Below are 12,326 nucleotides of genomic sequence, written 5' to 3'. Positions count from 1 at the left end.
AACACTAACATGTCATCTCATGATTGTGTCATTCATTTGCAAATTTGCAAAGTGAATGAGAGCTGCACAGCTGTGATTTCATGTTCTTAAGGACCTCATGCCTGTTTATGAGAAATGAAGAGTCTGGATGGCAGCAGCAGGTCTGAATGTGGTGTAATTAAATGAGCTTTTTACCTAATGGGTAAATGGGGATTTTAGAGAAGACAAATTAGTCTGTGGTAGTCTGCTCCTCCAAATGTGTGCGCATCTTTGTCTCATGCACCTTTGGTATGAGTGTAAGTCTAAGTGTTAAAAGACAAGACTGGATGGCTCCATATGACACACAAAGAGGGCACTGCAGGCTGCCTCCAGCAGGTGGCAGCATACAGTGCATTGTGTCCTATGTATATGGTGGAACACAGGATGATGCCATCTCATAGCCAATAGCGAATACAGTACCTGCCTTTGTGTTTTTTGGAGGAATAAGAGGGACGGAGGCAATAGCTGTGGAGGAAGGGAGAGGGGGGTTCACAGGACATCACACAGGGGTTGTGCCTCTTCAGCCCGACTCACAGTTCACACACACACGCACACATACTTCAAGGCCAACATGTTAACATGTAAATATGAACGTGAACAAATATCTTTACACACACACACACACATACACACATGCAAAGGCACACGCACAAGCAACACCGCCTCGATAGGCAAATTATTTCAACCACAGGAGGTTAAGGTTTAACAGTTCAGCCAGGGAGCGGAAACAGACTGCGCAGTATCGCTTGTTACATATTCCAAATTTCTATCTTTTCTAGTTAAACATTGTCATGAGACACCAACAGAGAGGTGCTTTCAGTCATGGACTATGGAGTCATTGATTCCCCAAATTCCTACCCGCTCCCTGTGTCTCTCCTCCGTTCTAGTGGTGTTCTTGCAGCCAGGATGCCAGACTGTTGATCCTGAGGTGGAAGACAGAGAGAGGAGACATTCAGAACAACATAAAGAAGACAAGTCACATTAAGGAAACATTTCGGATTATATGTATATATGACAAAATGTCTTCCCAAAGTGTGCCTGAAATCTTCTGAGAATGTAGAATGTTGAATAAATGTTACTTCATGTCCAGGATATATAAACAGATACCACAAACCTGGTAAACAGCACATATGAAAAATTAAGGTAAAACTTCAACACATCCATAGAGCAGAGCAAGGCATACTGAAGAGGAAGCCAAATTTTCGAGGCACACCTGTATTCAAATCTGTGCAAATAGCTTCTATAAGATGTGTTATCTAATCACTCTGTACAGTTTTTATCTACTAATTACAAAAAGCTGCATTATGTAACTTTTTCACCTTAAATAAACAGCTTTAAAATCATTCTGATGAAACAGTGTCTTATAACAGGGTGAATGGTGTCTCTGTCTGTATCACTTTTTTCAGCACTATGTTACTTCAGTGGGTATGATCACAGCGTTACATACATGTTTACATCAAGAGACAAGTTGTCAACACTGTAGTGACGTAATGAGTTGTGTTTGCAGTCAGCACTCATTAGGCTTTAATTATGGAAAATCCACCAGCAGCAACACAGGCATTTAAACTAGATAGATCACAAAAATCTAAATGAGTTAAGTTGACAAAAGTAGCAGAGACATAAAATATGTAGTTCTTTATGTCTGTATATGTTTTTATGTATGTATGTATGTATGTATGTATGTATGTATGTATGTATGTATGTATGTATGTATGTATGTATGTATGTATGTATGTATGTATATTGTATCCATAATCTATGGTAGTACCGAAATCCTGTAGCACCATTTGGTAACCGCTGCTATTGCGCATTATGGGAGCATTTATAGTGTATCATAATGACTCATAATGCTTTATGAGTGCACTCACAGCCACACAATGTTTTTGAGCCGCTATATAAACAGTCATAAACATTATAGATGTGACTTATAGTACATTCTAAGTTTAAGTGTCTCATGGATGCTTTTGATGAGTTACAAACTAGAAGTTGACTGACATTTTGACTGCTAATACTCACCTATAAACCCCTCAACAATCAACTGTAGTAAGCACTCATAGTACGCTTCAATAGTCCATGCAGTATCACAAGTTAACATTGTGTTAGGTAAAGTGACATATATATTGATGCATCTATAATGAAGAATGTTTCATCATAACATTTGATTGTTGGTTTTTTTAAACCCCTGTGATTTGAAAAATAACAATAAATTTACCTCGTAACCCTGTCAGTAAAGTTTTAATGCATTTCCAATTTAAAGTTTTAAGTTTTAAAGTTTTAAGTATACTATTAAATTGAAGTTGAACAGTTTTAGCCACTTAAAATGGTTATTCTATTTTACTTTGTAATTTTGAAGTAATTGGTACCCTAGACTTGTCAGATTTTACAGTGTACGAATTTAAAATGATCTATGCAGCATCATAAGTGATCATTATGTAAGAAGCCTAAATGCAAAGAGTAAAATCTGTCTTCTTTAGGAAGGAATCTTAAGTAATATAACCATAGTATATTCAAAGTAAGAAAAAGACAATATACATTTATACTACACATATTTTATCATGTGTATGAGCGCAGTCATAAAGCATTAGGAAAGTATTACACACTATGAATGCACTATAGATGTGGTCTTCATTACAAGTGTTACCAAAATTAAATTATTCATAAGAATGTTTATACTAATAATAAATTATGCTATTAAATCCCCATGCTGATGGCTTTCTAAAAGAATGAATGCCAAAGAGTTTCATACCCCTAAACCTTAGTTAACACATACTGCAGCTCCTCAGTTTGAGTTTAAAAGGAACCGAAAGTTAAGCAATAAAGTTTCCTGTGACAGTGACAACAGAGGCAGGTGTGCTCACCTTGCAGATACATCTCTTCTCCTTCTGTGAACATCTGATTGCACCTGCTGCATCTCGCACAGCTGGGGTGGTAGTGCTTATCCCCTGCCTGGAAAGCACAGAGCGCACAAAACAGACTTGACATCACAGGAAAAATGAAGATCAGTGAAGCCCGCAGTAAGGTGAGTGAAGCGGAGCCGTAACTTCCAGGAAATAAACCCAGCGCTCTGCCTTCTCTCTGCTACATTTCCTTCCTCTCACACCTAAACCCTGTTTGTGCAGGTTTCATCAGATCCTGTGTAACTGCTCTCCCTCCCTTCAGGAAGGACTGTTGATGAAACGGTGACACCAGGAAGCTCTTGATATGTACGAGCTCCTGGAACTGGTCTGATATCACTCTATGTGCTCCAGCCATATTCTCTTTCAATAAGAGAAAATGGTGAAAAAATGCGTTTTGTTCATATTGAATACGACCACCGTGACATCCGCCTGTTTGACACAGTCAACCTGCCATCGTATATCTGAGTGTTCCTCTTTGTGATAACCCACACAATGCAATCCAATAAAATGATCTGACGTCTGGAGCACCTGAATTTCCATCTACACCGATGTGGCACTTTGTATGCAGAGTGCAGCACTATAAAGCCTGTGCAACTTTGACCGGGGGTGATAAATACCCAAATGAAATTCCGCTGTGTAGCAGCCCTCAGTACCGTTTCAGCTGGCAAGTGGCCACTCAGAGATATGGAGCCACTGACTAATATTTGCATTTTACATTTTACTGTATCCAAAAAGTCTACAGAACAGACTAAAGCAGACACTTTACAGCACCTCCTACCCAATTCTCTCCTCACCTACACTGTAAAATCTCTCTCAGGGATAATAAAGGCACTTATGCTATATGTGTAGCACGCCATTAAACACTCTCCTTATTCCTCCCTTCCTTTAATAGCTGCATTTATTACACCTGCATTAATAAGCCACTCGCATCGCACTCCGAGGGGAGCAGACAATATGCAAACCCACCAATGGCCACACGGTATTTGACCTGGGTCTTGGGTCAGTGATTAGACTATCAGACTGGCTGCTATGGCTTTGGCCCCACTGATCCATTGGCAGCAGCTCAGGGGGTGAGATGCCGAGGCCTTTTCCTATTGTCATAAAGGCCTGCCTTAGCGCTGGATTACTGTAAGCCCGGCTGGCTGGCGAGCAGTGACATTTTCATACCATCAAATGACACATAACTCAATGTCTGATTGGATCACCGTCTGCAGAACAGACAGGCCAGCGCTCGATCAAGAGATCATTGAACAGACAGAGCATCAAGGACAGAGGTGTTGGCAATGTTTTCCACAAACTCCGACTGCGTTAATACCCTTTAACGAGGGTTTCGTAACAGCTCCACGACATACAGCATTGATGAATATTGATCAGCTCCTAAATGTCGAGTCACATTAGGTGTTTTATGTAATATTTATATAATTTGCGGCAAGGCAAGCTTGTACGAGTGTGCAGCAAGCATGTGTGCTCAGGCAGAGACAGAAAGACCTGAAAATCTGCCAAGAACTAATCTTTTAGTTGACTACAGTCATGTCAAGCGTCTATTTGGCTCAGTGGCGAAGAGATTACACAGCAGATTATCAAACTACATTTCAAATTCCACCCCGATGCAACATCTCCTAGCTGTGTGGGAAGCAGAGTTTAGATGGTCGAACCAACTCTGAAGTTATTTCTATGTCCAGTATGCAAATCCACATAATGCAAGCTTTAATTCAAAACTTCAGATATGCTTCCCGACCGTATCTGCTGTAATTATAGTCCTTCACTAAAGCTTAAGGGCTCAAAGTCTCGTGAAAGTATGTGTTCCCTTAGAATTCTTTCAAACTCACCTCAGGCAGGATTCATATGCAATCCAGGTGCAGTATTAATCGTTTGTTTACAAAAGCGTATCGTAAATTTCACATCAGATAGCTGGCTGCACACGCAGACACCTGCCTGTACTAAAGATGCCAATCAGAGAGATGTAAAGACAGGGATGTGTGTGTGTGTGTGTCTTACCTCTAGTACCTTCCCTGTGATGAACTGATGACACGCCTCACACTGAACTCCGAAATGGATCTGGTAGTCCTTCTCACAGTAGGGGGCGCCATCCCTGAGAGGAGACAGACAAAAATCGGAAAGCCAAGTGATGAAATATCATATTGCGTGTGAGCCTTGTGCTAGCCCGAATTTGCCCAAGTGGCCTGTAATTACAGCGGTTATGAGCTGCTTACTTGCTGATGTATTCCCCGGTCAGCACTTTGCTGCAGGCCTTACACTTAAAGCAGCCCAGATGCCACTGTCTGTCCAACGCTAGGAGAGCCTGTCCGTTCTTTATGTCTCGACCACATCCTGCACAATCTGCAAAAAGCAAAAGTGGTGCATACAGTTTAAAGAGAGCAAGTAAAATATCTGCAGTTCAAAATGATGCCTGCTTTAAGGTTTGGTTTAGGTAAAACCATAGCCTTCAAACCAGGAGGGATTATTGCATGCAGAGTGAGACATCTTGTCAGTAATGACCCAAGACACTAGATGGTGATAGAGGGTAACCAACAATGTTCTGACAGCTGCCTCTTTCTATCAACTGCATCCCTCTTGCAATGGCTCTGAAAGCTCCATCCATATCCAAGTAGGATCCTGAGGCGCTAAAAGTGTGAGAGGTTGGATTCTAAAAGAACAATCATCTTGTCATCTCGTCTTTAATGAATGGAGGATGAAAGCAACACAGAGCCCACTGCAACCGCAAGGGACGATAACTACGCAAGGCATAACGAGGTTGCGATGATAACGTGAGGAGAATCAGCATGCCTTATTTATGGGTGACCTTGTCTAAAAGCTCTTCAAACGCCAAAGGAAAGACCAGTGGGGTTGAGGGAGAAGAAGAGAAAGAGCGAGAGAGAGAGAGAGAGAGAAGAAGAGGAAGGGGAGAGGAAGGACGGAGAGAGAGGGAGGATGAGAGGAGATGGGAGAGGAGGGGTTTTGAGGGCTGCACATCCCCTGTTCCAGAGCAAAGGAAATGCATGGCCATGCATTATTTAGCAAGGCCTGTCTTGGTGTTATTCATAAAGGAACATGGCCGGTCGAACACTGCTGCATTTACGGAGAAGATGAGAGAGAGCTGGAGGAACTCCCTGAATGATACTTCTACATCATTCAGTCTTCAAGCATAACTGAGTTGCAGGGAGCTCCTTGCAGAGTATCCTCTGCTGCACTAAAGTGGTATTTGGAACCGTTGAGTAGCACTACCTACAAACTGTTTTACATAGAATTCCCCTTAAGATTTTGCTCTTTTATGTGCCCTTAAACGACTGTTAGTTGACATTTTCAGAAATACGGTAAATTGCTCTGTCTTGCTCAGAGTTAGAGGAGAAGAATGACACCACATGATTTCACATCTGTCCGTTCAGCATGAAGCTTCAGCCAGAAGTCTCTTGGCGTAGCTTAGCGGCTAATGGAAAGAGGAGGAAACAGTGTGGTTTTGCTTTAGATTACCAAATTCTGCCTACCACTACATCTACTACCTACTACCTACTACCTACTACATCTCAAGTGTACATACTGTATCATGTAGGTACGGTAGCTGAGCTAATCGCATCTGGCTTGAGCTTAATATGTACTATAAAGACGTGAGAATGGTATCGATCTTCTCAGTTAAGTCAGACAGAAAGTAACACATATTTCCCAAAATGACATCATGCATCAAGGTGGGGAGCTCAAATGTTGTACAGTTGTGTTCTGCATTGAAAGTCATATAAATAAATAATAAGGAAGAGTAAATAAAGTCATATAAATAAATGTAAGGAATATGACTAAATGTTTCAATTTGTTTTTTTTCCCAATTGCTCACCAACTGAAAATACAATAGATAGAAAAATCTGAAGTGGTAACTTTTAATTACTGCTACTACTATTACTACTTTTTGGTCATTGGTGATCTTATATACACATACTTTCTTTTCCCGTTTATATGGTACAGTACAGTCCTGACAATTCCCAATCTTTATTCTTGACCATAATTTTCCTTTTTTGTTTAGTTATTTTTTCCTAGCTATATGGATTTTTCTGCAAAAGTTTATGACAGCAATTTCAAACTGGAGTCAAATACATGGCATGTGTGTACTTGTACATCTGCGGACAATAAAGCCGATTCTGATTCTGTAATATTCTAGATGTATCATGCTTCATTACACACAAATTTCCCCACAATTCAGCCTGACATTCTGGTTTGTAAACCCATCTACTCTTATTTTGTCAATGTCTGGCTGTAACAGCACAACTTTGTAATCTAAGCCACCAATCGGTTGCTGCTTGTGGAGGGGTTAATGTTAACGATGCCACTTTTATAAATGTCTTGAATTGTTGAACATTGAACATGTTGTATGGCGTTCAATTAAACTTATGCTAATAACATGTGGGCAAGATGACTGAAAAATATTTTTCACAGGACAAATATCGCAGCTACAATGACAGCAGCTACACTAAATGTCATGCATGAATCATACCTAAGAGCTGAGAGCCAAGTTTGTTTTTTTTTCCAACTATTCCACTATCACTCTTAATCCTACCGCAATTTATAGACAATCCTGCGCGGACACCAAAATAGCATCATGTGATGTGCTTTCTTGTTTGCATGTGTTTAATCGACAATAGCTACTTACTGCTGGAGCCCAGGATGTCCTTTGGTCCCGGTGACATGGGCTCGACACAGTACTGACACAGACAGTCCTTCCCGTTAAAAGTCACCCTGTCCCCGGCAGGGAACGGTCGTCTGGAAGGGGGGGGGGGTGACATCAACAATCGGTCAGAAAGACATGAGCTGTGGCCCCGTGGTAAGTGCAAGAGTTTATTAGCTGTGGCTTCCAGGCTGTCTGACGGGGCCAAAGATGACAGGACCTGATGATGTGGATGTGTGTCAACACTGTGGCCCTGAGGAGGCCGTTTAGTCAGATGACGCTGATGTGACACACAGCATGGTACTGTACACTGTCAACTGGAATATCTGCCATCTCGGTGACTTTGTTTGTCCATCATGATTAGTAATAGTATTATTCAAGTGATTCTGAGCAGAACTGAATTATTACTGCATTGACAGGCGGCACACAAACGCAGGACAGTAAGATCTGTGTGTCTCCACAGATAGCATTTGCGGAGATTTTGATCAGAATCTGTAGTTGTAATGAAAACCAATGAGAAGAGTGTTTGCTGGTTTAAGCCTAAATTCAATCAGGAAGACTGAGATACTTTCATGTCCTGTTTACTATTGAATTATCATAGACCTCTGGCACTTTCCTGACCTCTTTAAAAGCATATGTCCATGTTTTCTCTCTTTCAAGACAGGGAACTCCTCTGTATTTTGCAATGTAACTGTAGTATTTCCAATTTTTTATTCAGCTGATGTGAGAAGAGTCTGCATGTCTTACTTGCAGATGGTGCAGACGAAGCAGGCTGGGTGGTAAGTCTTGCCCAGAGCAGTGACCACTTCCCCCTCCACAAAGTCCCCACAGCCATTGCAGCGGGTGCCGTGCATGCGTTGGTAGTCCAGTGTGCACAGATACTCTCCATTCTTCATGAAGAAGCCCCCCTGGGCGAGGTCACAGCCGCAAACTATATGGGACACACACACACACACACACACACATTGGCACTCTGAAAGTCAGGTCATTTAGTGCTCTGCCCGCATGACACATAAAGCATCCAGCCATCACGCTGCCCAACTCCTCCACGCATCAATGGCTTTGTTAAGAGTTGCTAGTCTGTGTAATCCTGACAGGCTCACTGACTGCATGAAATGTATGCTGACTCCAAAATCAGTGAAAAATACATTTCAAAAGCTCTGAGTAGTACAATGTGAGGCATAACGTAAAAAACCTTTCATCAGCGGTGCTCAAAGTCACAAGAAGAAAACCCTGAACCTCCTCTCTTTGGAAGAACATGGAGGGCTCACGTGGATTAATCAGCACTGCAAGGTCTTTTCATTGTCAGCGTGGAGGTAGACTTCAACGCAACAACAATTCCGCAATTGTCTAGCTCAGGAAATGACCTTGATGTGTTTCTGAAGATAACTGGCTCTAAATACTTCACTCTACAGCATCAGCCTCCAACAAGCTTCCTTCCATTCAAGTATAACCTTGTCATCTCCACAAACATGAAAGACTGGCAAAGGAAGACGTACTAAGCGGAATGCTACAATGGCTTTAATCTCTGCGATATCAAACATTCGGGGTGAATTAAGGTTTGTGGCTTTTCAGTTTTTGGCTGGTCCATCGTGAACCCACCAGAGCCATGCTGGTAGCCAATAGTTTCATCACGCTCCCTCTAATAGCATCAAGCCATTTCAATCAGAAACAAAAAAAAATCAACCTCATGGTGACCCTACAGAAACATTAAAGTCATTAAGATTCATCTTAAAAAAAAACAAACATCTTTTTCTCTACAAACATCTGATGGACCGATTTTGAACCTTAGGACGGACCAGCTTTCAATTTGGGCAGCCCTGTTCGAGGCACCACGAGTAACAAATAGCTTTCTTAACCAAGGTGGAGATGTGACACTGTCATTGGTGATGCCAGGAACCCAAAAATGTTGACATGCTCCACTGAGGGGTGTGTCTTTTCCTCCTTTTAATAAGTTAAACGATCAGCTCCTACAGTGGATTGTTCTCTGTGGAGCCCTCTAAGATTGTAAATTTCCTAACAATATGAACCTCATCATTTTTTGTAATCCGGCGTGCACACTTCAGCAGCGTTTTCTCCTTGCCAGTTGTTGCAGTAATGAGTAAACAGAGATTACATGGAACGTTGAGCTGAAATCAACAAACAACACTCTGATGAATGGGGTATGAAGTAATGAAGTTGAAGTATTTCTCTAAAAGCCCAAAAACCACAATGTCGTGGCAGCACTGCAAGAAAAGCCAGGGGGTCATTAAAGACCAGTAATCATCACCTAGGGAACATGAATATCTGTATAGGATCCCACAGTAATCCATCTAGATCCATCTAATCCAATGTCTGAAGTGTCTGGTGTAGGTTGTGGAAACTCTGCACATGCTTAGACCATGATTCAGATCTCAGGCACGACTGGATGCGCAGTATTTCAGCCAGATAACGATCACACGAGCCATGCAGTCCACCACTCCAGAGTGAGTCTGGGAATCCAATAGCCTTTTGGAAAATGCCACAGCTAAAGGGGGAAAATATTTTGATGTTTGAGATGACTGCACCTAATCATTCTTATGCAATGAGCCACACTAAATCCAGGGGATGAATGGGAGCGAGTGATAGAGAGAATCAGATTTAATTGCATTAGGGCTCAGGGGTGATGAGATTAGCTTGTAAGCTAACTGAGTCAAGAGAGAAAACCCAGCAGTGGAGGTCTGGTGGCCTTTGGCTCTGATTCCCACCCACCTCCGATCTGCAACAGATGCATGCCATTACATAAAACGCCCTTCTGGAGACTTAGGGTCAATTTATGAAATTGAAATGAAAGTAAATTCAGGGACACTGAAAGTTTTTTGCTTTTGTGCATTTGATGTAATGAGATAAGCGCATGCAAACCGTGGCTGTTTGGGGTTTGTCTGCCAAAACAGTAGTATCTGTTATTAATCTTTGAGTGTCAATAAAATCAGCCCAGCCTGGCCTGACTGTTTTTTTTATTTTATTATTAGTCCTCCTACGGGTTGGAGACTGGCAACAGCACACATAAATTTAGAGGAAGGACTGGGACAGTGTGTCTTTTGGCTTTCCGTGCTATCCTCGTGTTGTCTCTGACAACCGCTAACTTGTGTGCACACACACACACACACAACCAGACACTTTTAGTGCTACTGACTCTCTAAAGGCATGTGTATCCACTTGTAAAGGACAGAATTAGGTACTAATCTCAGTGTTTGCTTGTGTTATTCTGGGCCTTTGGTAAACTAAGCTAACTCTGTAACAGCGATTCAGTCACAGATTAACTACAAGGGCTTCAGTGGCCTAGGGTCAACCTGAAAGGGTGAGACAACTCAATCATTTGTAGGCGTCTATATCACAATCATGCCAGAATACCAGAAATCCATCAGTATTAAGGCTAAATGCAGGAGGATTTGCATCGTCGCTTATCATAGCAGCCTGGATGGAACTTTCATTGAAGTTTATAGGTCTGATGAGTCATGCCACCATAGATCCCCCTTGTTAGTGGAGGATGAAAAGGAGGCTGTGGCCTTTAGGGACTTCTGCTCCTTTCCAACTTGATTGCGTGATTGGGATATTTTGGGGACAATCAGAAAAAGAACAGATCGATTTACCTAAAGCGCCATCAGGCATATCAGTCCTCTATTACCTGTGAGCGATTAGCATAGTTTACAAACCCAACGGTCGTCAACACAGGCAACATTAAGCAGCATGCACTGAATGAAAGAAAGCAAATGTCTTACTATTGTGACAGCATCAAATTAGCTCGGAATCTTAAAACTTCACACCTTGGCTGCCAGTTTTCACACAACCCCCACAGTCTTCTTCTCTTATTCTGAAAACAAAATCCTTGTCTGAGCTGTCTGGGGGCTCATTTTTGAATTGTAAATAAATCATTAATTTACCAAAGACTGGCCTATTTGATGATAATATTAGTGTTGTCTGGCACGAAGCAACGCTGAGCCAAAACACAAGCAGTAAATACTAGTGAAACCCATTCATCACCTGATATTTAACTCAATAAGCCTCCCAATCACCAATTTGCAATTAAAGGAGACCTATTATGTGCTTTTGTTTTTTCCTCCTTCAGTGTTTTTATATGCTATTGTGCATGAAAAGTCTGCACCAACAGAAGATCATCTCTCCCACAGAAAACACTGCTCCTGAATCACCTCGTCAGTACTCCCACCTTTAATTACGTGACTTTTGTACATCACTCCATGTCACCATGGAATATATTTGCTTAATTTATGCCTCACAGCTAGTTTGGCATGTGAGAGTTGATTTATTGAGTTCTTAGCTGTGCTGGGTCAGGCATGTGTGAGCTGACCAATCAGAGGAGACTGGGTATTTGGGAGAAAGGACCTTCAAGAGACAAGCGCTAAAACAGAGCAGAGTATGAGGAAATTGATGTGTCTTTTGAGCATTAATTCTATTCTAGTAATAACCCAAAATTCATGAACCTGACCCTGAAAATGAACATCACTGTCTGCACTAAAATTTGCGAAAGGTTTACCTTTACAGGTGAAGCACTTGAGGTGGAAGTGCTTGTTCTGCACCCGCAGCACCTCGCCCTTACATGGCTCCCCACACTTGTAGCACTGAATCAGGGGCTTGTCTGTGGAGTGGTGGTGTGTGTCCTGCGCATGAGCCACTGCAAGAGACAAGACATCAATGTTACAATTGAACTTTAGTGTTGATGAGTCATCACGGTCACTGTATGTGGCAGTCGGCACAGGTTTTTAACACTGCTTTGAGAGGTG

At 41.9% G+C, this 12,326-nt stretch overlaps 1 protein-coding gene across 15 annotated transcripts in view; it reads right to left on the bottom strand.

Moving 5' to 3' along the window:
- The window catches only part of ablim1a (actin binding LIM protein 1a), a 45,427-nt gene that overhangs the window by 10,527 nt on the left and 22,574 nt on the right, over positions 1-12,326 (bottom strand). For 11 of the 15 annotated variants that reach the window (XR_003986963.1, XR_003986964.1, XM_030442252.1 and 8 more), the window contains exons 2-9: positions 12,080-12,217; positions 8,314-8,497; positions 7,552-7,661; positions 5,129-5,255; positions 4,914-5,007; positions 2,877-2,964; positions 877-941; positions 439-483 (exon numbers count right to left, since the gene is read on the bottom strand). Coding sequence is in view for 13 of the 15 variants with exons in the window: in XM_030442252.1 (XP_030298112.1) it covers positions 439-483; positions 877-941; positions 2,877-2,964; positions 4,914-5,007; positions 5,129-5,255; positions 7,552-7,661; positions 8,314-8,497; positions 12,080-12,217 (851 nt within the window). In the remaining 2 variants the exon portion in view is untranslated. The remainder of the gene's footprint in view (positions 1-438; positions 484-876; positions 942-2,876; positions 2,965-4,913; positions 5,008-5,128; positions 5,256-7,551; positions 7,662-8,313; positions 8,498-12,079; positions 12,218-12,326) is intronic. The other 4 variants (XM_030442247.1, XM_030442255.1, XM_030442257.1 and 1 more) reach the window with 1 other exon arrangement.

The sequence above is a fragment of the Sparus aurata genome, chromosome 15 (genome assembly GCF_900880675.1).
Source record: "Sparus aurata chromosome 15, fSpaAur1.1, whole genome shotgun sequence".
In the NCBI taxonomy this organism is placed as follows: domain Eukaryota; kingdom Metazoa; phylum Chordata; class Actinopteri; order Spariformes; family Sparidae; genus Sparus; species Sparus aurata.
Note: the sequence above shows the minus strand (reverse complement) of the source record. Positions and strands in the feature narration are given on the sequence as shown.